The 24,790-nt window shown below is 57.8% G+C and overlaps 1 protein-coding gene across 1 annotated transcript in view; it reads right to left on the bottom strand.

Moving 5' to 3' along the window:
- Nucleotides 1–11,465, bottom strand: part of NSG1 (neuronal vesicle trafficking associated 1) — a 29,714-nt gene extending 18,249 nt beyond the window's left edge. The window contains exons 1-3 of the mRNA XM_042984950.1: nucleotides 11,342–11,465; nucleotides 10,882–11,036; nucleotides 7,226–7,342 (exon numbers count right to left, since the gene is read on the bottom strand). Of these exons, the coding sequence (XP_042840884.1) occupies nucleotides 7,226–7,342; nucleotides 10,882–11,010 (246 nt within the window). The 5' untranslated portion in view covers nucleotides 11,011–11,036; nucleotides 11,342–11,465. The remainder of the gene's footprint in view (nucleotides 1–7,225; nucleotides 7,343–10,881; nucleotides 11,037–11,341) is intronic.
- Nucleotides 11,466–24,790: the final 13,325 nt, after the last annotated feature.

Raw genomic sequence — 24,790 nt, 5'->3', positions numbered from 1 at the left:
AGCGAAAGAAAAAATAAATCGTACCTCAAAATGTTTAAATTTTGTGCCAGATTATGTTTTTGTGCAAAGACATGAAGAGGCGACCCACAGATAGTAGCAAACATCTGCAAATGACAGATCTGATGAGGAGCTGGTGTCCAGAATGCAACTCAACAGCACAAAAGCAACCCAGTTCGAAATGGGAAACGACTTGAACAGACACCTCTCCAGACAAAATGCACGAACGGCCAGCCAGCGCACGGGGAAAAGCACTCAGCGTCATCAGCCCCCCGGGAAATGCAGATCAAAACCACAGTGAGACACCGCCTAGCAGCCGCTAGGACGGCTAGAATTGAAGGGACGGAGGGTGACAGGTGCTGGCGGGATGTGCAGAAACCGGAAGCCTTGCACACGTTGCTGGGGGAGCTGGGGGGCGGCGCAGCTGCCAGAGAAAACAGCAGCTCCTCGGTGTGTCAGACACAAGATCACCGCGCGAACCGGCAGCTCCACTCCCGGGTGCAAACCCAGAAGAACGGAAAACAGGTGTTCAAACAAAAGTCGCATGTGAACGTTCACAGCGGCGCTGTTCCCGCCAGCCAAGAGGTGGAAACGGCCCCAGTGCCCATCCGTGGATGAAGGGATAGATCAGACAGTCTAGCCATACTACCCAGTATTAGTCATAAAAAGGAATGAGGCGGGCGCCTGGGTGGCTCAGTCGGTTAAGTGCCCAACTTCGGCTCAGGTCATGATCTCACGGTTCGTGGGTTCGAGCCCTGTGTCGGGCTCTGTGCCGACAGCTCGGAGCCTGGAGCCTGCTTCGGATTCTGTGCCTCCCATCCTCTCTCTCTCTCTGCCTCTTATGCGCGCTCTCTTTCTCTCTCAAAAAATAAATCAACATTAAAAAAAATTAGAAAAGAAAAGAAGAAGAAATGAGGCACCCATCTGCTACGACAGGGATGATTGGTGAAAACACACCAGTGACAGAAGCCGGTCACAGAGGGCCATGTGTTGTATGGTTCTATCCATGTGAAATGTCCAGAACAGGCACATCCGGAGACAGAATGTACATCGGTGACTGCCCAGGGCCGACAGGGCGAGGAAACGGGGTGACTGCTAATGGGCAGGGGGTCTCCTATCGGGGTGATGAAATGTTCTGGAACTACACAGTGGTGATGGCTGGGCAACAATGCAGATCACATGTCACTGAACTGAACACTTTGAAGTATAAAATTTACGTTACATAGATTTGACCGCACTAAGGAAAGATGGGCCAGGGAGAGAGACCGGAGGCAGGCAAGACAGAGGCTGGGGCAGGGGTCCCGGCAGCCCAGCCCCAGAGGCAAGACGGAGCTGAGGGATGTTTTCTGGAAAGAACAGCCAGGAATGGATGGCAAACAAGATGTGGGCCTCGGGGCAAACTTTATAAGGAGGGGACCACGTACCCCGGATTCTTAGGACAGTCCCGGCTGCTGGTTACCGCCCTGGCATCCCCAATGTACAGTGTCCACGGTCACTCTCAAAAGCGTCCCAATCTGGGCCATAAGTTATATAGCCACTCAACTTACAAGACCCTGGTCTACACCCTAGTTCTCTAAGGATCAGTGGGGAACGGGCAGCACCCCCATTTTACAGGTGGGGCTTCCTCTCCTGCTGGGGGCCCCTGGGAGAGGTCACTGCTCAGCGGGGGGTGGGACTGGGACATCCAAAGTGGGGGAGAGCCGGCCCGCAGGTCCCGTGCAGCTGCCGGTGTGGGAGACAGAGCTTGGTGGGCTTTGGGGTGGCAGGTGGATGTGGGTCTGAATCCTGTTTCCACCCCCGGTTAGCTGGCTGCCCATCCGCCTGCTCCTTAACCTCTCTGACCTTCGTTCCCCACCTACAAAGTCAAGCCAGCGAGATCAACCTTCAAGATTGTTACTAACACAAAAAGGAATGACACTCATAAAACTCCGCGCCTGAGTCGGCTCTGGGTCGATGGCTGCTAGGTTCTCCCTCCTCCGCTCCCTCTGCCCTCCCCCCTCAGGGGGGAGGGGAAAGGAAATGTGTTTTCTGCTGAGTAATGCAGTAAAAAAAAAAAAAAAAAAAAAAAAAAAAAAAAAAAAAATCTTGGAAAAATAGGATGAATCCTGACATCTTCAAGCATGTGCAACACTAAATATTTTAGGTAACCGACAAAAAAGTGAACACACAGACACCCCCTCTCCAAGATGACTCAAACCACTTATCCGATTCTGGATGAAGCCCCCACTCGACAGCTGGGCCAGAAAACCGTGGGCTCTGCCACCGCAGAACCTGGCATCCGAGTCCCGCGGGACGCTCGGCTGAAGGTTACGGGGGTGTCCAAACAATTCTGGGATCTCCAGTGCCACTGCTTGGAGACCTCCCCCACCGCTGAACGCCAAGGAAATGGTGTTGCCGTTCATAAATATTTAACAAATGCGTCTCGAAACACACCGGGGGATCACTGGAGAGCGTGGAAAACAAGCCGGGTGCACAGGAAGCTCAAGGTCATTAAGGAGGTAAGAAGAAGGGACCAACCACCCACAGAATCATTTGTGACGGGATGCAAAGGGATGCCCCCACCGTAGGATCCACCGCCAACACAGGGGGCTCAGACGAACTCGGTCTCTCCTCCTAGGACATCCTCCCAGCTCTGCGCGGACCACAAAAGGCGTTCACGTGCAAGGCTGACCTTGGAATCTCACGGAGCCCCAGAGGAAACACGGCCCCAGGGGAGGGGGTGCAGGTTGCTCACCCAAACCCTTAACTCACAAAGAGAAGGCGTGTGGGTCTCAGAAAGGTCAACAGCTCTCCGTCGCGGCAGCCACAGAGCATAAAGGGCTCAGGAGAGCCCCGACAGAGCCTTCCTTTAATCTGCCTAATTACGGCCCCTCCATCTTCCAAGACGGGAGGGGGGCGTTAAGCAAGCAGCCCCAGCCGCACCCTGACACCCCGCCCTGCGTGGGTGAACACGCGACTGAAAAGATGTTTAGGTTTACTTAATTTGAGAACCATCTCAGCCTGTGTTTATTCTCCGCATAAATACACCTCCAATTAATTAAGCGAGCACTTCCCTCCTTGACTAACCTCTTCACAAGCCTAGGCTTTTGGCCGCTGCTGGGTGATTCATCCAGCAATCCCATCGTGGCGGAGTCTTACAAAACCCTCTCCCCATCAGCGGTTACCTAGCAACCAGCCTAGCAACCTGGGAGGCAAGAGATTCATCCCCGAGTGATAACCATAAAGTAACATCCAAAAAGACATCTCGTCTCAAGGATGCCGTCCAAAGGTATATAAAGAGGAGGCGCAAAGCAGCCGGCTTCCCCGCTCCCGAACCGCACAAATTAGAGACGAAGGGGGACACGTTAGTTACTTGTTGCTCCAACAGCTGAAAGACGCAGTTCCATTCCTGCAATTCACACAGGGAGACGAAAAGAACGGGGGCGGTGGCTGGGCTGGGAGCCACACAGAAGCCGCCCAGTCACCGAAAGGATGAGGAAGAGGTTCTGTCCAAAGCAAAGCTGTGACGGAGCCCCCAGCACGGCCCAGGGTGGAGGCCGAACCTTCCATCACAGATCCGTCTCCGGGTCAACCTCTTCCCCCCACGCTCCCCAACCCTCGGCCAGCTGACGCGTCGCAGGAGGAGCGTGCCTTATTGTGGGCTCCACTCAGAGACGCCAGACACCTAATTGGGCAAGAAAAGGCTGGGAGAACATTCCAGAATGGTGAGCACCATCAGCACTTCAGAAAGGTGCCGGCCCTCCTGAGCCTGCCCTGCCCTTGTGCTAGAACGCACCTCCAGCCACAAAAGGGCCACCGGAGAGCTCATGGTCACAAGGCACATTCCCAGGGTCCAGGTCCCTCCGCTAGAATCAAACTTCAGGTGATTCTACCGCAGGCGGCCCCAGACCACACTTAGAGGAACAGTGCACTGGGGGCCTCCCCTCACGCGCAGACCCCACAGCAGACGCGTGGGGAACCAGGTTAACTCTCCCTCCCTGCTGAGAATGGTGTCGGGGCACAAGCCCGAGGTGCCCACAGAACCCAGGTCCTTCAGCTGTGAGCGTCTGGCCCACAGGCCTCCCGGTCAAGCTGGCCAGGCCACAAGGTTCAGGCCACACTCTGCCCCTGACCGTGACCTTGGGGGTCATCTGCCTGGCCGGGAGGGAACCGGTGACACGTGGAAAGGACTTACATCCACATACAGCCCAGAGAGAGGGCTCCATGGGGAGCTGCCTTACTCAACAAGCAAGGGTCCGGCGGGAAAACCCTGGAAATCTCCCCAAGTCCCCATGCACTCTGGGGCCCCCAGCATGGCTAGTCACCCAGTGATTCATCAAGCTGTTCCCGTGCCTATATATAGCCCCAAAGAGGAGGGGCTGTCATCCTTGCTGGCAGAGAGAGGCCACACTGCTGGACCTCGCCAGGACATCTGGTCACACCTAGAGAAGCATGGCCCAAGAACGGCCCCTCAGAGGAGGGCCCCGGGCGGAAGGGAGCCTGGACAACGTGACACGAAAGGAAGAGACCAGAGAAAAACGATGCCCGCCCTGGAGAACACTCGGGTACATGGCCCACCACACATCCCGAGGCTGCCAGCGAGGAAGGGAACTTGTTGACCCGGAGTCCGGCTCCCTGTTTAGATGCTGCTACTGTCTCCTAACATTTGGCAATGGGAACCCCAGGAGGGCCAGGTTAATCCCCAGAGGCTGCATGGCGGAGCTGGTATCTGAGCCGGGACTGGAAGGAGCTGGAAGGCGGAGCCCATGGGGAGGTGTGCCTAGCAGGCCGTGTGGTGGAAAGGCACTGGCCTTGGAGACACGGACTAGTCCGAAGGACCCCAGACCCCTGGTGACCACCTGGGACTCGAAAACCTCATCTGTGAAACGGGCGAGCACCGCCCCCTCCGGGGTGGTCGTGAACCCTAAGGAGGAGGCAGGTGCTAAGCATATGGACTTGCCTGGGCTGTTTATGCAGAAAACCGGGGAGACGGGCTCACTGCAGTGCAGTGCTCTACTGAGCGCCTGCTGTATACATCACCTTCTCAGACATCCCCCGGCAGGAGGAGGCAGAGGTGAGACAGGATCCTGCCACCACAGCCCAGTCCACAGGGACGGGCTCAGATCTTCTGAGCCCTCGGGTTCTGGGCAACGGGCACCAGGTAACCACACAGATGCTCGGCTGTGGCTGCCCAAAGCCCTCGTGGCCAATGTGCGTCACCCGTGCCTTAAACAGGGAACCGAGGGACCCACAGCAGGTAAGCATGTGGGGAAAGCGCCGGAGCTGGGGGACAGAGCCTGCACCCAATGGACCACAACAGACGATGGGTAGCCGCTCAGGTGCCACGCTGCACCCCACTCCGAGGGGACCTAAAATGCCAGGGCTGAGAAGGGCAAAGGTCAAATCCGGAATGAGAAACCGATATCCAGGTGGTGTCAGCCATCAGAATGATGGATATGATGACCTTGAGACCGAGGTCATTTCTGCCTGGGCCGGCAGGCGGCAAATCCCCAGGGCACGCACCGCGCAGGTCACGTGAGTGGCCGCAGATGAGGCCCCTGCTAAGCCGGCTGGCCAGAGTGGAAAAAGACATCGACCTTGAGTCACTCCAACCCGGTCCCGGTCATGAGCTTAAAGCCACAGATACACTGCCAAGCCGGGAGCCACCGGACGAGCTTCTCAGCCCACGTACCGTCCTTATGGCACCAGTGGGAACCACAGACGTGGGCCTCTCTGGGCCTCAACGTTCCCGCCGGAAAGGGGGCTCTCCTAGAAGTACCCACCTCTCGGGGCAGACAAATAACACGGGCGAACGCCCCGCGGACACAGCAGATCGTGACTCTGACGGGTCCGCGGGCCAGGCAGGCCCGGCACGGTGTCCCTCCAGCCCACGAGGCAGGCCGGAGCGATGGGAAGGAGGGATTCAAGGTCACAGCGCACCCCGGCTTCGCCAGTCACCCCGCGGAGCCGCCTCACCTCTGCGGGCTTCGCTCGCACCTAGCGACCGACCCACGGGGCTTTCGTGAGCTAGAACCGCATGCAGTGCGTGAGATGCTGTGGGAACTGCTGGGAGTGTGGGTGTGCGAGCATCTGTGCACCCAGACACGAGCAGACTGCTCACACAGCCACACGGGGTGAACGGAGAGGCAGCCACGGCCACTCTGCAAGGTCTGGGCCACCCAGTGGCATCTCTCAAATCACCCCTTTGAATCTGAGTGACGGGCACCATTTTACCACGTCTTGTTTCCCAAAGAACAAGTCCCCAGAAGATCAGTGTCTTAACTTCCTCCTCAAGCAGCCCAGCTGTTCCCACCCTCAGAGACCACCCAGCCTGTGGGGGAGGCTCCACCCCGCCCCGCACTTGGCTGGAACCCCGCCCCTTCCAACAGCTCTTCCCCCCTAGAGAACCATCCAGAGAGAGGCCTCCCCCCTCCATGAGTGAGTGCTTCCAACGGCCCGTGCACAGACCACACTGGCCACCAAGCCCCGTGCCTCCGCACCCTGCCGGGGCCGGTGAAGGAGGGAGGCTGACCCCCAGACAGCTGGGACTGCCCCGGACCCCAACTTCCCCACCTGCAAGATAGGTTACAGACCTGCCCTCTGGGGAGGAGGGTCACTGAGCTCGGCTGGCACAAGTAAGGGGCCCGGAACCGGGTCTTGCACGTGGGGAGTAGGCCGCCTTATCTTTGTTAGTCTGCTTCCTCCCTGGAACTTTGGAGGTAAAGACTTCAAGTCTGGAAAGTGATTTTCCCCACGTGGGTGGCCGCTGTCTAAAAGAAAGTTTAGGGGTGGGTTTTCCCCTTGGACTCACGGCTATAGAGAAGGATCCGGTGGCGGCCAGAGGGGCGGTGGCGGGTGGTGAAGTCGGGGAAGGGAGTGGAGAGCACTTACCTTGAGGAGCACCGATTAACGGACAGAGCTGTTCAACCGCTATGTTGCACCCGTATACCCGCGACTAACAGAACACGGTGTTAGTTATGCTGGAATTTTTTTTAAAAAGTCATTTTGTTAAAATTGAAAAACGTAAACACTAAAAAAAACCCAAAAAGCCCAACGACACTAAGTTACGTGTGGTCATTCTGGAAAAGCAAGGAAATGAAGAAAACTTAAAAGCCACAGGGCTGGTTTTGTACAGCGGGGGTCAGCCAGATGAACCGTGTCTTGTCCCGACCCCCGTCACTTCGTGGGTCAGTTCGGCGGTTCCCTCCTGGACACAAAGGCAGCGTAGTCCCCATCGGGGGCCACTCACCTTAAACCTCTCGGTGACCCCCTCGGTGATGCTGACGGTGAACTCGGCTATCTTGGGAGGGCGCACTTTGCCCTTCTTGCGATCGGGCTCGTACTGGGTCTTGGTTTTCACCACCACCTTGTCGGGGAAACAGAGAAGCAGAGCGTCAGGGGTGCGGCCAGATGCATCCAGACACAAAGAGGGCAGTCGAGTCGCTGTTTGGCCACCAAGTGTTTGGCAAAAAGAATGAGGACAGCCCCCATTTATTGGAAATCTCGGTGCTGCGGCCTTCTAAGAAATTACCCGTTAATAACCCTGATAGCAGCCCCAGGAGGGAAGTATGATAACTCGGGGGCAGAGGAGTTAAGCCGATAGGTGGCAGGGTGGACTCCCGACACGGTGCTCATTCCACTCATATCGCAAGCCCAGTGGTCGGGAGAGAGCGCTTGGTTTCCCTTGGTCTCTACGCCGTGGGTAAAGTGAGGCAAGAGGGGATTAAACGTTTCCCTCCAGGAGCAGGAAGGAGCAGGAGCCAGCTCGCAAGGAAATCAACCTCGTGGCTGTCTCCACCCCACGATCCTCTCCCTCTTCTGCCCCTGCAACGGCCCCCAGAGGGTCTCCCTCCTCTTCTTCCCCTCTGCCCCCTGTGAAGCGGGAGAGGCGTTTGCACCCAGGAAACCGGCCCTACCCTGACCCGTACACCCCCTTCCCCTGTGGCCCCCCAGCTTCAGATGAGCCCCGGCCCGCCCTCCAGCCTCCTCCCTCAGGCTCCCGGCCCCCTCTTCCTCACACCTGCGGCCGGGACGGTTTCCTCTCCTGTCCCCACCGGGCAGGGAGGCGTCAAGAGCTCACACGTCTCCAGTCCCTGGTCCCCCACTTCCGGAAGCCAACAAGTGGCCGCTGGACTGCGGAGAGCCAGCGACCCCCACGCTCTTCCTCCCCCAGAGAGGGCGGCACGCAGCTTGGGGGAGACACTCGGGCAGACCTAGGAAGACCTAGCGACTCAGGAGCTGGCGACGCTGTCCGAGGGAGCCGGGACCCTGGAGCCAGCCTCCAGGAAGGAATCGGGAGAGAAAGCGGCCCGTGCCAGCCGCCACCGAAAAGTGACCCAAGGGCCACACTCCTGCTTCCTTCTTTGTTCCTTTCTGTGCACGCAGCTCTCCAGACATTGAGAGGGAGGGCGTGCCTGGAGTGACAGCCTGGGCGCCCACGTGGGGAGGGGCAGCCGGCTCCGAGGCAGTGTCTGCGCATCACCCTACTGTCCTCAAGTCCCAACCGCACCTGACTGGCTATGTGACCTTGAGCACGTGCCTGACCGCTCAGAACCTCAGGGTCCTGGCCCGCAAGCGGGAACAAGGCCTCTCCGACCGGGCTGCAGTGAGGAGGAGGAGGGAGCCCGGTCGGTATTCTATCAGCCCAGATCCCTCTGCATCTTCCACTGACACACTAAGCGACCTTGGACAAGACCCTCTATCTCCACATCTGTACCACAGGGGCGGCAACGGTAGTTCCCTCCTAACGTCAGCTCGTTAAAGAAACGTAAGCCCGTCCAGCACGCAGACAAGTGCCTGGCCCCTGACGAGCGTTCATCAGACGTCCGGTGAGATGCCCCGACGTTGCTGCCACGTGACTGCTGTCACTGGGGCACCTCAGCACTCAGTACACATGCTCAGGACAGATTCCACTTGGAACCCTGACAGCGTTCCCTGACCCCATAAGCCATGCCACAGGGGACAGGTGACATCGCCCCCCTGAACCCTGGCTGTGAGCATCACAGCACTGTTGTTCAGGTTAAGCGGGGTCTAGAGTGACAGATGTCTGGTCCCGAGCAGGGCGGGGCACGAGGCCCTGCCAGAAGCTTCTGTATCCGGGAGGAGTGTGGCCTTCAGCCACGTGACCTTGGGCGCATCTCGTGAACTCTTTGAGAGTCAGTCTACTCATCCGTGACCTCTGAAATCTTCCAGCCTAATCATTGGTTCCTGCTAGAAATCCTGTCCCTGGAGCATCGTTGCCAGCTCCCTCTCTTTGTCTGAACACCCCCAGGGACGGGAGGCTCGTTCTCTTTCAGACCTACCTGGGCCACTTCTGGACGGCACAGCAGGTCGGCCAATGGATTGCACACCTGCCTGAAATCCCCCTCCCTGGTATAAGTCAACTGAGTGCCAGACAGTTCTGGAACGGAACAGACTGAGGGCCCAAGAGGAGGCTCAGGCTGAGCAGCGGGAGTCACCTGACAGAGGTGCTGCCTCAGGACGCAGCGTTCCTGGCACAGGCTGCCACCACTCTTGGGCTGAGCTGGGAGGGGAAGGTGGGGGCGGTGGGGCCGGGCTGAGCTGGCCCGCAAGTCCAAGTCCCCCGCCCAGCTGAGGGAGCCCGGCCCCACCCCTCCCCCAAGCTCCTCGGGACCATCGGTGCCCCAGAGTGGCCCCACGTGGCCTGGGTGCACAGGTGCGACGAGCTGATCCTCTTGAACTCAAGACACCTGCTGCCAGCCACGATCCTGCCCCTGCCCCCCACCCAAAACACAGACAATAAAGTCGGGGGGGACAGAAACCACTCCAGAGAGCTGAGTAGGTCAAAGAGTCCACATGGGAGTAAAGGAATCTTCCAGAAAGGAAGGACCCACCGCTGCAGATATTCCCCCCTCCCGGTCCCCGCCTGGTGGTCAGCAATCCCCAACGTGCGGGAATAAAAGACAAAGACCTGAGTCAGACCGTCCTCACCAGGGCTAAATGAGACAATATGAGGAAACGCACTTTGGGGAATAGAATGAGCTTAGTCGCGGCCAGGGTGGTTTTTAAGCAGCGGCAAGGTGGTCAGACCGGATGCCGTTTGTTACCGTTTCAGGTTTGAGCTTTACAATACAATTGTGGAGACTTTTAAACATCGTATGTTTACCTTTTTAAGTGTTAGCTCTTGAAAATATTCTCCTCGACGTACAGAAACTATTTGATTGGATACTGTATTGAAGAAAAGAAGGGACTCTTCAAATCCGGCAAAGAAAACCCACTTTGGGGAAAGGATGACGAATGATTGATTGTCCCCGGCTACAGTAACACACACTAATACCCGGGCGAGCAGAGAGAGCCCTGACTTGAAGATTTCACAAAAGGAACAAAGAGAGGCGGGAGGCTCCCTGTAAGAAGGGACACCTTGCAGCATCCACAGCCAGTCTGGGAGGGGCGGGCGGAGAGGATGCGGACGGGAATTCAGCCCCTGAGGAGGGTCCATCTGGCCAAAGAGAGGGGCCTCCCCACCGCGAGGGGGCAAATCAGGCTGACACCGCGCCACCCGGGGAGGCACGCGGGGCAGCCGCGCCCCTAGACTCACCCCAGACCCACGGCCCCCTGCTACCCTGAGGCAGGGCTGGGGCGGGGCTGTGGCGCCAGGGACCTCTCTCGGACAAGACGCCCACGAAAATCAAGAAGGGACCTTTCCCCCACCGCGCTCCCCGGTCAGGACGGACCTGTCACCCAAGGCGGGGGGCGGGGGGGAGCACGTCTCCAGATCCGGAATCCCGCGCGGGCACGTCGTCCTCCCGGGGGCTTCCTCCCTCCGCCCGGGCTCGCCCCCACTTCGCGTCGCCAGCGCACCGCCGCGCGTCTCTTTTGTTGCGGCCGCCGCCCGAGACTTGGGGGTGCGCACCCGGCGGCGCGGGGGCGCCGGGGGGCTCTCACCTTGTCCGGGGGCGGGAACTGCAGCTGATTGACATCGAGGGGCGTCATCAGGGGGATGGTGTCGAAGCCATCCTCCAGCAGCGGCTGCTTGGTGCCCTTCTCCGCGAAATTGTTCCCCAACTTCACCATCGTTCCGGGAGACCCGAGGCTAGCGCCTGCGAGGGAGGGCCGGCCGGGAGTCACCGCGAGCTCGCCCGCCCCCGGGAGGAGTCGGGAGGACGCCGACCCGGCGGGGCTGGGGGGGGGGGGGGGTCCCGGCCCCTCCCCCCGCGGGACCCGAGCGCAGGGGCGCACGGCGGCCGGGGAGGGGGCGCGCCCCGTCCCGGAGCCCCGCGCGGAGCCTTCCCACCCCTCCCGTCCCCCGCGCGCCGTCCCCGTCCACCCGCCGGGGAGCCCGGCGGCCGCGGACCCCGCCCCGGGCGGAAGGGGCGGAAGGGTCGGGCCCGCCGGCCGCACTCACCCACGCCGGCTCGCAGGTCTGGCTCCGAGCGCGCCGCGAGCCTCCGCGTCGGCCGCTCCCGCGCGCAGCAATGGCGGAGGCGGCGCCGCGCGGGGCCGGGCGGGGGAGCCGAGCGATTGGGCTCGCGGCCGCTCCCTCCTCCCGCTCGCCGCCTCCCTTCCCGCCGCCCCCGGGGCCGCCCGTGCGCCGGCGAGTGCGCGGGCGGCGGCGGCGGCAACTCCGCCCTGACGCAGCGCGCGGGGCCGCACAAAGGAGCGCTCCCCGGGGACCCGCGGCCGCTCGGCGGCGGGGGGCGCCCCGGGAACGCGGGCGGGGGCGCGCGCGGCGCTGGGAGGCGCGGGGGGGGGGGGCAGCCCCTAAAGTGGGGGGAGGGGCGGGGGCCGTGCGCGGCGGCGGGCACCCGGGAAGGGGGGAGGGGGCAGGGGGCGTCCCCGCGGCCAGGAGGCGCGGGTGGGAACGGAGCGGGGCCGGGCCGTGCGGGGAGCGCCCTCCGGAGCTGGGGACGGCGCCCGGGCTGGGAGGACGCCCCGGCGGAGCCGGAGGGCTAGGTGCGCGGGGCAGGGAGAGCGCTTCGCGCGCCGCGCCGCGTCGGGGAGACAGGGAACGGTTTCTCGGGTCCCCTCGGAAGAGAAAGTGGGGGGTCCCTTCCCTGCAGCCGCAGCCCGGAGCGTCCGGGTCGCAGAGGAGGGCGCTCGGGAATGAAGGGGGCGGAGAGGGAGGGGGGGTTCGGCCGCTGTCGCAGCTGCCCGGACTAGGGCGTCACTTTGCAGACCTGGAGCCAGCCCTGGCTGCGGGCCTCCCCAGACGAGCCACCGCGCGAGGTGCGGCGGCAAGACCAGCAGCTGGAGGCGGGCGGCGGCTGGGGAATCGGTACCTTCCAGGCACCTGTCTGCTTGGGGCCGAGCGTCGGTGTCCCCAAAGTCCTTCTGTCACACCCCAGTCGCGCGGCCGAAGGCTGAGGCCGGGCCTTTTGCATCAGCCAACGGAGAACCACTGGAACCTGCCTCCCCTCCCCCCGCGCCCCCAGAACCGCAGGGAATGCACGGAGACAGCGGGAACAGCCCAGGCTAGGAACCCCACTTCCAAATCCCCAGGAGGGCCCCACCCCCTCTTACCCCCGGAGGTAGTTAGATTCCTGCGCTGGCCCAGGTCCCCAACAGGGTCCAAGTGGGTCTTTGACCACAGGGCAGACACTACCCCCAGCCAGCCCGCGGAAGACTGGTGGTGTCCCAGGCCCCCGCCCCTGCCACAGGGCTGGCGCCTGGCCACCAGCCTCCTTCTGGCAAAGGCCCTGAAGCCACAGGGCTGATGCAGTGATACCGCATGTCTGTGTGGGGTTCGGGTTTCTTATGTGGAACCCCAGGAGCCTCCCCCCTGACGCTTGGACACTCCCTGCAGCAGGTGAGGAAGGGAGTTAGAATCCGCTCAGGTGCCGGGCTGGGTCAGTCCCTGGTGTGGCTCAACTCAGCGGTCAGGAGAGACCACGTGTGCCTCATGGGGGGGGGGGGGGTGGCTTTGATCCCATCTCAGGTGCCAGCACTTTACAGACGCCAGCACTTTACAGACGCCAGCACAGGCCACACACACACACTCTGGTTGGGACCCCACACAGGCAGCTGCGGGGAAGGCCCCCCGGGACCCCGTGTGTACCCCTCCTTCCCTCAAAGGCTGAGGAGGACGGGGACAGGAAGGACCCACGGTTCTACAGAGACAGCAGAGGACAGCCGATGCCGCTTGCTCCCTTTTGTGTGCCGTCCCGGGTGTTCACGGGGGCAGGTCACTGGGACTTGGGCGGTTTCAGTGGGGTTGGGGGGGGGGGGTCCGAATTGGGCCTGGCCCTGAAGGATGCCGGGAATGCGGGCACGCAAACCCACAGCCCACCCACCAGAAGCCGATGGAAGAGGGAAATGAAACGGCAGGTCCTTAGGTGGAGGGCATGGGAGACTCTGGATCAAGTATGTGATCAGCCGGGAGCCAGACAGCGCTCTTGCACGGGGAGGAAAAGAATGTGCCAGAAAATGTGTTTCCTGTAGCTGCCCCAACAGCTTACCACAAACCGGGCCTTAAAGCTACAGAAATGTGTAGCCTGGCCGAGCCGGAGGCTAGAAGTCCTGAGGCCAGGGGTCAACGGGGCCACGCTCCCTGCTGAGGCTGCAGGGGCGAACGTTCCTGCTTCCAGCGTCCGGGCCCCAGGCGTTCCGAGGCTTGTCCACGTCAGTCCGCTGTCTGTCCCCGCGGTCACGCTGCCTCCTCCTCTCCTCCGTCTGTCCCCCGTGACGGCCCCGGTCATTGGATTTCCGGCCCACTCGGTGACCCCAGATAAGGTGATCCTCTCGAAATCCTTCACTGGGTTACCGGAGGACACGTTCACAGGTCCTGGGGATCCTGGGGGGGCCACCGTTGGGTTCACCTAGGCCTCTGGGAGGGGCGGGGTCTCCGCAAGAGATTAGCTTGAAGAGGCCGGAGTCACAGAACAGGGGACAGCTGCCCGCCGAGGGTGCTTGTGGACAGGTGTTAAGGTGTTTTGAAGCATATACGCAGTAAAACCAACAGGACTTGCTCTCCACCCTAGACCCCCTTGCAAGGTCTTTGGCCACTATTTGCTTTTTCTAAATGACTCTTTGTAGGATACTTTAGGGCTGCCCCAGGAGACAGACCCGCCACCTCTTGGACAATGGCAGCAACCCCTGCCCCATCTGCCCTCCGGGGGGGGGGGCAGGATTGCCCCCTGCTGCTGCCACCACTTCCAAGTTCAAGCCTCGCAGTGACGCCCCTAGACTGGATCGGGGCGGGGGGCGGATTTCCAGTCTTTCCTGCTTCCTTGTTGTGTGACTTTAAACAAATTGCGTAACTTCTCTATGCCTCAGTTTCCCCATCCAGAAGGCGAAGATGATAGCAATAATACCTCCATCACAGTGACGCTATAAGAATCACATGAGCGAGGTGCCTGGGTGGCTCGGTCGGTGGAGCGCCCGACTTCGGCTCAGGTCATGATCTCGCGGCTCGTGAGTTCGAGCCCCGCGTCGGGCTCTGTGCTGACAGGCTGGAGCCTGCTTCCGATTCTGTGTCTCCTTCTTTCTCTGCCCCTAACCCGCTCGCATTCTGTCTCTCTCAAAAATAAATAAACATTAAAAAAAATTTTTTTAAAAAGAATCACACGAGCTATAAAAAGCAGCACCTGCTTCGGCTATTGTTACGGCTTTGAGTGCTGCTGGCCACTCAGTATCCCTGTGGTCTCTATTCTTGGGCCAGGATGAGGTGCGGGCTGGATGCTTGCTGTGGGCACAGGATCAGTGCTCCAAGTGACTGAGGAGACACCCCCCCCCCGAGTCCTGGTGAGCCTCTCTGTAGCTCAGGGAGGGACATGCCAGGTCCCAGGCCACGGAGTGCCCGGCAGAGCAGAGCAGTGAATTCCTGAGACGCTTTGGCCACATGTCTTTTTCTCTGATGGCGAAGTAATTCCCATACCGCAAATTTCACCGTTTTGAAGGGCGCACGTCGTTTGGGTTTTTCGTATGTGCCAGGTTGGGCAACCATCAGCACTAATTCCAGAACACCTGGATCACCCCAAAAAGAAATCCTGTCCCCATTAGCAGTCGCTACCCATTCTCCCCTCCCCCACCCCAGCCTCCCCGGCAACTGCTAATCTACCTTCTTTTACCTACTGACAATTACAAGACACTGTATTTTTAAAAAGTTTTCCCAGCTTGACACGGATAGAAGTGTGTACGTTTAAGGCGTCCAACCTGATGAGGCCATATGCACGTAGATGGTGAAGTTATTTCTACAATGAGGTTAGTTAACACGTCTATCATCGTACGTCGTTTTCCGTGTGTGTGCGGTTATTTTGATGGTGAGAAATTTAAGACCTTATGACTTTTTATGGACTTGCCTATTCTGTGCCCATCCTCCTTTCTGATGGGTTTCAAGTTTTTCTGTCCCAGCTCCTTAATCCTCTGTGGGTCAGGACGCTGACACGACGAGGGAGAGAAATGGGGCTTCTGGATGTTTCTGCAGATGGGGAGAGTCAGTCCACCTGGGCATTCCTCCCTGTCTCTCCTTGAACCTTACACTCCAGCCACACCAACCTCCCCATTCCCAAAGCACCTGTCTCCAAGCCTGGGCAAATGCGGTTTCCTCGGCGTGGAATGTGTCCCCATCCCCTGTCCATTTGGCAAACTCCTACTCATCCTTCAAAGCCCGGATCCAGTGTCACCTCCTCCTTGAGGCTTCCCTGGAGCTTCTTTATGCTTCTTTCCTGCTGGGTTTGGGTATTTATACCTTTTCCTGGAGTGTGAGCCAATCCTGGCAGAACAGCTTAATGGTTCATCTCTGCCTCCCCTGAGACTAGAACAGAGTCTGGGGAATAGCAGATACTCCGAGAGCGTACGTTAAATGGCATAGGCATCCACTCATTTCACATTCGCAGCAGATTCAGACATTTAAATGTCAGGTGCGTAAAGCCAAGTTCAAGGGTATAGTAAGAAAATTCATGGTCTCATTCAGGCCAAAGGCAGGTCTGCCCGTGACGTCACCGAGACATGCCCCCTCCCGGATTCAACCTGATTGCAAACGCGCGTTTCTGGAAAACTCCAACCCTTATATAAAAATACATAAGGTATAAGGGCGCCTGGGTGGCTCAGTCGGTTAAGCGTCCGCCTTCGGCTCAGGTCATGATCTCACAGATTATGAGTCCGAGCCCCGTGTCGGGTTCTGTGGCTCCCTCTCTCGCTGCCCCTTCCCCACTCACGCTCTGTCTCTCTCTGCCTCTCAAAAATAAATGTAATAAAAAAATGTTTTAAATACATAAGGTATAGACAAAATCATAAGTCCACTTCCCTGGTGGCCCTTGGTGTTTCACCATCGTATTCCGACCCCAGCACTTAACACACGCTGAGTACTCAGTAAATGGTTAAAAAATGAATGAACGAAATTGTTGCTACTTTGTCCTTGGAGAACCTGAGCAAATAGTGTGGGGCTCACAGTCAGCTGGTGACTCACTATGTTATTGTTTTGAATTTGGGGAATTTTTGTGTGCCGTTCGGTCTATATAGTCTTAATGACCCACAGGGTGACACCCCTTGGCCAACAATTCCCTTGACATAAAACCGCCTCAGGGGATCCCTTTTGCCACCGTCTTGAGGAGCCATCGTGACCGGTGGAAATGACCGCGTGAATAAGAGCTCACGTGCAGTGAGCAGTCAGGTGCGCCCCAGGTGCCGGCGCTCGACGTCCTCAAAGCACCTGTGAGGTTCTGTTCTTCGTCTTTCGGACGAGGCCGCGGAGGCGGAGGTGACACATGGTCCTCAAGACGATGCTCGGGGAGGCGGGGGCACCTGCGCGGCTCAGTGGGTTAAGCCTCCGACTCTTGATTTCGGCTCAGGTCACGGTCTCACAGTTCGTGAGATCGAGCCCCACGTCGGGCTCGGCGCTGCAGCCCAGAGCCTGCTTGGGATTCTCTCTCTCTCTCTGTCTCTCTCTCTCTCTGCCCCTCCCCTGCTTGTGCGTGTGTGCTCTCTCTTAATGAATTAAAAATTTTTAAAAATACTTAAAAAGAAGATGTTTGGAAGACGCATCGGCAGAAGAAGGGAGAAAAGCAGACACTTCAAGGGCTTAGGCGTGGACTCTCGACAAAAATGCCACGCCTCCGCCTGCCCCAAGCCCAGCCCCACGCTGGGACCAGACTGGGACTCCCCATGCTGGGAGTCAGACCAGAGGACCTGACTACGCCTCAGATCCAGGTTCCACGTAGGCCCCAAAACAGGGGGAGGAAGATACCCCTGAATGGTACCCCCAGGGCCTGCGTTCGTGAGCCACTGTCACTCCCTTAATCACCGGCAACGAGTCGCTCTAGCGGTGTGGACTTGGGCAGAGCGAGGGCCTTCCCGGGCCTCAGTTTCCCCTCCTACAAAGTGAGGGGCTTGGACTAGAATGATAACTTAACCTCCCCCAGTTTAGAAGTCCCCGTCTCATTGGCCAGTCATCCTGAAAAGTGTGACCGGGATGAATCAGAGTCCGAGTACCGGAGGGCACGGGGAGGTCAAGGCACCGCGCACGGCCTGGGGCGTCCACTCCCCGGGCCACGAAAGCTCCTCCGGCTCTTCCCCTGCTTTGTCCCGAGGGCTTCCAATACCACCAGCACGAGCCCCGCGCCAGGTTCCCAGCGTGGGGCAATAACTCGTATTGAATTATTTAGCTGGTAAATGATCATAAAAGCACTTTGCCAAAGTAAAGAACCACAGAAGGGCCAAATTCTAATAACAATAACCCCACCAGACGCTTGAATTAATTCTTGAATTTTTTAAAAGCCCACAGATGGATGAGTGCAATTCATTCCACGCTCTGCGGAGCCAGGGTCCCCGAGAGAGTGTCTAAAATTCACAGGATCCCTGGAGTGTGCTGGAGACAGCACGGGGCAAGGCCGAGCGGCATCGCAGGCAGCTTGACGATGACCTAATGGGGCTTTTCCGTCCGCCGTGTCTCCGTTCTGCAGCTGGGCTGGGCTTGGGTGGTGGCAGCGAGGGACATTAGCGCACACGGCTGGGCCACAGGCTCTGAGCTGACCCAGGACTTCAGGCTGTGGCACGCTTTTTTTTTTTTTTTTTTGAACATTTATAATTTATAACCTTTTCTCTGTCGGGCAGGCTCCGCTGTTTCTCCCGTCCAGATGGGGAACGGGAGTGGGTTCCTCAGGAGTGGGTTTCCCAGAAGACTGAAATGTCACGTCTCTGGGTCCAGTTTGCCTCATTTCGGACCACAGCTATTCTAAAACGCGAGGCACGTTGCCCTGTCTTCCGAAGCAGAGGACGTGGAAAAGAAGCTTCTCTCTTCTTTAAGAATCGGGTCAGCTTTCTGCGCAGAGCTGCGAGCCCTCACACGCTGCGTGTGCCCAGGCTCCTGGGCTCAGGCAGTGCTGATTCGGCTTTCGGGATGCCTGTGACCTTCATCTCTGTCAAGGGACTGCCCGTGACCGTCCGCACCACTCACTCCATCACCCATATGTGCTGTGAGCAGGGAATCCAAATCGCCACGCTTATTAAAATGACATCAAAAAACTAAAAAGGAGTAAGGAGGCTGAAGTGGGTTGAATAGTGTCCCCTAAAACTTCATGTCCACCTGGAACCTCAGAATGCAATCTTACTTGAAAATAGGGTCTTGGGGCGCCTGGGTGGCTCAGTCGGTTAAGCGTCGGACTTCGGCTCAGGTCACGATCTCACAGCTCGTGGGTTCGAGCCCCGTGTCTGGCTCTGGGCTGACAGCTCGGAGCCTGGAGCCTGCTTCAGAGCCTGTGTCTCCCTCTCTCTCTACCCCTCCCCTACTCACACTATCTCTCTCAAAAACAAACATTAAAAAAAAAATTTGTTTTTTAAATGTTCCTGCCTCATATTCCCAAAGAACCTTGTAAAAATAAAGGGGGGGGGGGGGTCTTTTCAGATGTAATTGGGATGAAATTGTCCTGGATTTAGGGTTGGCCCTAAATCCAGTGACAGGTGTCCTTATAAGACGAGAGGACACAGGGACACACAGAGAGGAGAAGGCCAGGTGATGTCAGGCAGGGACCCCAGCCATGTGCTGTACAAGCCAAGAGACAATGAGGAGTGTCACCAGCCCCCGGAAGCTGGGAGAGGATCGTGCCAGAGATCCCGCCATAGAGCTTTCTGGAGAGCACAGCCCTACTGACACCTTGACTTTGGACCTCTACGCTCCAGAGCTGGGAAAGAATAGATTTCTGTTGTGTTAAGCCCCCCCCAGTTTGCAGTGTAGGGGCCAAGGGCAGGATGCCCCCGAAATATGCCACTTTGGCCTTGATTATTTTCAATAAAAGTTGCTTAGGAGACAGACTGTGCAGCAAGGACACTCAGACCCTCCTCTGTCCCCTGAAAATAGGAATAAATCTCCCCTGTGAAAGCTCCCCTCCCTGCACCGGGAGAGACGGAGACATCCTTACCTCCAGAGATGGGAAATTGAGAGCCGAGAGGGCTGTATAAATAAACCTGATCACTTTTCAGTACCTTACGACCCTGGCCCAAATGCTGTTTCGAATTCCTTACTAACGGAAGCCCCCAAGGTTGTTCGCTTCACCCCGCAAATTCCTCACGCAGGTATCGTCTCAGCCTAAACAGTGTAACAACTGCTTTCGTGGTCATTTTTTTCTGGTCTCGGTTTCATTATGGGTCCTCCGTGCGCATGCCGTTAAACTTTGTTTTTCCCTCCTGTTAATCGGCCTCGTGTCAATTTCATTCTTGGTGCAGCTGGAAGACCTTGAAGGGTAGGAGGAAATTTTTTCCTTGCCAACGTGGTGCTCCGTCACGACAGGCGTGCGAAAGGAATACAAAAACCCTACAGCCCGAAGAGCTTACTTAACGCTCTTAAGTTTTATATCACAATCTGCTGAATATTAGGACATCAGATGCAGTTTTAAAACAGCCCCTTAGAGTTTCAAAGCACTTCACAGGCATGAATTTCCACGATTGAGGCTCACGTGGCATGAAGGTACACGGCACCTGCTCGCTAATGCCAGCCTCTGCCGGGTGGTCGTCCACACCCCATCCAGGAGGTGGTGCTTCTTCCCCCCCAGTGGAGGACCCGCACCTTGGGTTTGAGAATCCTGACCCTTCAGGGCGCCTGGGTGGCTCCGTCGGCTGGGCGTCCGACCTCGGCTCAGGTCACGATCTCGCGGTTCGTGGGTTCGAGCCCCGCGTCGGCTCTGTGCTGACGGCTCGGAGCCTGGCACCTGCTTCGGATTCTGTGTCCCCCTCTCTCTCTGCCCCTCCCCCGCTCATGCTCTGTCTCTGTCTCTCAAAACTAAATAAACATTAAAAATTTTTTAAATAAAAAAATAAAATAAAAATCGCTTTTATTGGGCATATTGGAAAACAGGGAGCTTTCATAAAACATCTGGGTTTCCTACTTTCTTTTGAAAAACTGAGTGATCTAACGCCAAGGCTATTCCCATGTGGCAAAAATCAGCTGTGTAAAGAGAATGGCTGCCTTCCCCCCCCCCGCCCCCCCTCTGCCTTACCCTTGCCTTAGAGGGTTTGTGCCTCACTCCCCTGGGCTACCTAACCTGCTTGGCACCTGCAGGCACTTGAATTTGAGACCCTCATCTGATCCAATACCTCGTTTTACAGGTGGGAGACTGAGGGACAGACAGAGGAAGGAGCACGTTCTTGGGCCATGCGACGGAACCCGCACGCCTGCCAGGTGAGTCAGCAGCTCAGAAGTCTCTGCTGCGACTTGGGGCAAACCCAGGAAGCTCATCGGAGGCCCCCGGGAAACCCACAACCCCGAGGAGGTCAGCCCTGAAATCCGAAGCCCTCGGTGGTACCACGGGCCACGCGGAAGGGGAGGCTGGAGCGGGGCGAGGTGGTGGGGGGGCGGAGGGGAGACACAGGGGATGTCCGAGGGCCCTGTGACAATAATGACCATAGGACAATAACAAGTGTTGACAGGGATGTGGGGAAAGGGGAAGGCCCACGCGTGGGTGACGGGAACCGGAAATGGCACAGCCACTGAGGACAGCAGAGCGGTGTCGCCTCGGAAAGTTGACCGCAGATTTATCGTTCGATCCGGCAATTCTACCCCTAGACACGCGCCCCGCACACGTCCACGCAGAAGCGAGGACACGAATGTTTATAACAGCGCGGCTCATAAAAGCCGAAGGGTGAAACGACCTCCATGCCCACCAACTGACGCAGGATGTGCAACACGTGGTCTGGCCACACCACGGACTATTGCTCGGCCACGGGAAGGAATGAAGCTCTGACGCGGGCCATGTGGATGGACCGTGACCGAATTCTGCTGGGCGGAAGGAATCGGTCACAAAAGGCCACACGGTGGGTGCTTCCGTTTGTACGAAATGTCCTGAAGAGGCAGGTTCTCGCAGACCGAAAAGATTAGTGGTGGCCAGGGGCCGGGGGTGGGGGGAGCATGGGGGTGACCACCAGCAGACAGGCAGTGATGAAAACATTCTAGAATTAGATGCGGGTGCTGGTTGCCCTGCTCCACGAGTATACTAAAAACCAGCGAATGGTAAACACGATGTTATTTGAATTAGGTCTGTCTGGGGGAAAAACGGTCAGGTCATAAAATAGCTGGAACATGAGCAGTTGGGGACGCAGCAGAATGCGAGGGAGGGCGGGGACCGCATGGTTCCGAGGCACAATAGTACTAACTGCTAACGTTTTATAGCGTTTACGCGACCGGCACCGTACATGTAACTTCTTCGAGCCCTGTGCCTGCAGCGAGCATGTGCGGGAGGTGTCGTTGTTGGCACCGTTTGAGACAGACCTGTGCAAGGGGAACAGCCCCTCACCCCCAAGGAGCCACCTGCCCTGCCACCGTGGTGGCCAGCTTGCGTGACGCTGTGTGTGTGTGTGTGTGCGTGTATGTTTTGCGTGTGCACACGTGTGGACGGTGCGTGCATGAGCGTGTGTGCGTGGACGTGTGTGTGCACACGTGTACTGTGTTTGTGCATGCGTGTGCATGTCTTGCACGCCCACGTCAGGGGGCCGAGGGCCTATCGGAGTCTCCTGGTCGGGCGGGGTGGTTTCCCGGTGTCCGGATGGCGCTGGATTGAGAGAATAAAAGCGGCAAAGGAAGTCGGTCTGTACCTAAGGACAGAGAAAGCGACGAGGACCGGGGGCGGGAAGCAGCCCTCCCTTTGGCCGCCCCTCCTAACTGAGGTTCCGGGTCAGCCCGAGGTGGGGCTCCTCAGACAAACCCAGGCTCCCCAGGCTGACTCAGCCCGCATCCCTAGGGCTCCCCGTGTTCTTTTGCTCAGCCACTTAACAAAGCACCCCAGACCAGGCGGCTTAGACAACACAGATGTGTTTCCTCACAGCCCGGAGGCTGCAAGTCCAAGATCCAGCATGGGCAACACTGGATCTTTCTGAGGCTTCTCTCCTTGGCGTGTAGATGGCCGTCTCCTCCCTGTGTCCTCACGTGGTCGTCCCTCCGTCCGTGCGCTGATTGTTCCTGATACGGGCACCTGTCATGCTGGATCAGGGCCCACCCAGATGACCCCATTGCAACTTAATCACCTCTTGAAAAACCCCATCTCCAAATACAGTCACATTCTGAGGGCCTGGGGACTAGGGTTCCAGCACATGAGATGTGGGGGGAACATCATTCCTCTCACAGCTGTCCCGTAGAGCAATGTCTCATAAGAGAGCTTGGGCTTCAAAGCCAGACCGGCCAGCGTTCAAACGTGCATCTGGTCACTTTCCAGCGAGGAGGGAGTCACTTGCCTTCTCTGAGCCCCAGTTCCCGCCTCTGGGAAGTGAGGGTCACCTCGGAACCCAGTGTGCCCTCCTGGGTTCTGCAGCTAATGCGTGTACAGCATGCATTCTTTAAATAACACCCCCTCCACGGAAGTCACCCGCCTTCCGATTCCTGCCCTGAGCGGGGGCTCTGCAGACTTTCATCTCATCCGTCCCCACCCAGCCTTGGGAATGCGGGAGGCGCCCTTACGCATGGTCCCCATGAGAAAGGGGAAGTCCTCTGGCCTGTGAGCCCTGGGAGGTCACAGTCGGGGACTCGCTCTTTCCGCCATCCAGGCCCAGCGCAGAGCCTCTGTGCTATGTGCTCTCCTGCAAGCCGGGGGTGCTCCTGTTGCATGAAAGTGACTTGAAATAGACAAGAAGTGGGGGTGTGACAATGGACGCCCACAGCGATGATTTTGTTCTCTGGGTCATCCTGGCTCCCGGAGATTGTTTTTAACCTCTAACAATGTCCCTTGAATGTGAAATGGCAATATTTTCCCAGCAAAAGACCCATCCGTCCATGTGCGATGGAGGCTGGACCGTGAACAGCTCAGGCGCGAGCCCCTCCCCGCTTCACCCCACACGGGAGGAGAGGAGATCCATAAATGATACAGCTAATTGTGTTTTTCTACAAGATTAATTTTATCGTCCCATCATCTGCTCCTTCGGAATCCATTCAGGGGTGGATTATGTCTTCGTTTTCAGCTCTGGAGCGTTCATTAATAATTAGGTCACCTTTCAGCCAGGAGCCCCGCATGGCTCATGGCTCAGGCCAGGGAAACTTCCAGCTGGAACAGAAACCCTGAGCATTGTTACAGTGTTGTTGCCGCTAAATGTCAGGACGCCTCCGAGTCAGGGGAATGTGCGTCCTCCCACATCTGTTGTCAGGAGTGAGGAACCGGCTTTGTTTGGGGTGTTACCAGATCACAGACGCTGTCCCGGGGCGCTTTTTCCCCGTGAAACCTCACAACAGCCCATCGTACAGAGGAGGGGCCGAGGGTCACCCCGCAGGATGGTGGAGTGGGGAGTCACCTAACACCAACCCGATCCGGGGACAGCCTGCCCCACCCCATCGCAGGGCAACCCTCCCTCCTGAGTTTAGCAAGCGGGAGGAGAGAGTTTCCCTCTCCTGAGATCTAAAAGATAACCCACATGGACACAGGCTAGTTCTCCAGTGTAGGTTCACGTGCCTTACTGCTAAGCACCAGCTGTATGCCAGACAGCTGTTTCTTATCTCCCTTGTCTCCCGTCTTCCCCATAGTCCCAAAAGGTGCATCGTATTTTCTTCCGTTTTCCAGACAAAGAAGTAGAGATGCTGGGGCCAGACGCGGAATGACTGACTCAGGGGCTGGGACCCAAACGACACGTTGAACATGCAGGCTGTTTCTGATTTTCCACACGGACAAGTCGCACTGTAACGAACATCTCTGGGCGGATGCCCTTCACCACGCGCAACCCTGACGATAACTGTGGGCACGGAAATTCCCGGAAATGAAATCAGTGGTCAAATCCATGTCAATCAGTACGTATTTTTGATGTACTATCTCATTGAAGGCTAGAAAGCGAAATACTTGGTTTTCCAGACTTCCCTGCAGCTAGAGAGGCCTTGAGGCAAGGAGGGCATGTGGAAGTCTTGGGGGAACGTCTCGCTTTCCTGTCGAGGAGGGACATACAGGCTGGCCATACTCTCCATCCTTCCTCCTGGCCTGACTGCAAAGACGATGGTTGAGCCTCAGCAGCCCTTTTCTGCCCATGAGGCTGCACGTCTGAGGATGGAAACCAGCCCTCAAAGTGTGGTCACCTTTGAAACGGCCACACTCCATCAGCAAGCAAACGCTTCTCGTTCGCTGAGAAAACAAGAGGCTTATTGCCTTAGGCCCTCTGGAGGCAGGACTTCCATTCCTCGAAGCTGAGCGATTTCTAACTGACGTAGGCTCCAACAGGTTACGTGTACCAGAAATGCGGACTAGTGCCCAACATCCGTTCTCCCCTTCTTCTTTTGTAGTAAAAAAATCTCCTCCTGGCATGTGTCCGTTTAGATTAAAAATGCCCTTGCAGTGCGGTGTGGCCCAGTAAGTTCTGGAGAGAGAAGTGTTCCTTCTGGAGCCCCTAGTCACCATCTGTGAGGGACAGTTGGTGCCCACTCCTTGCTCCTGTCCTCTTTGTCCCTTCTGCCACCTGTGCC

Source organism: Panthera tigris, chromosome B1 (assembly GCF_018350195.1).
Source record: "Panthera tigris isolate Pti1 chromosome B1, P.tigris_Pti1_mat1.1, whole genome shotgun sequence".
Taxonomy (NCBI): domain Eukaryota; kingdom Metazoa; phylum Chordata; class Mammalia; order Carnivora; family Felidae; genus Panthera; species Panthera tigris.
Note: the sequence above shows the minus strand (reverse complement) of the source record. Positions and strands in the feature narration are given on the sequence as shown.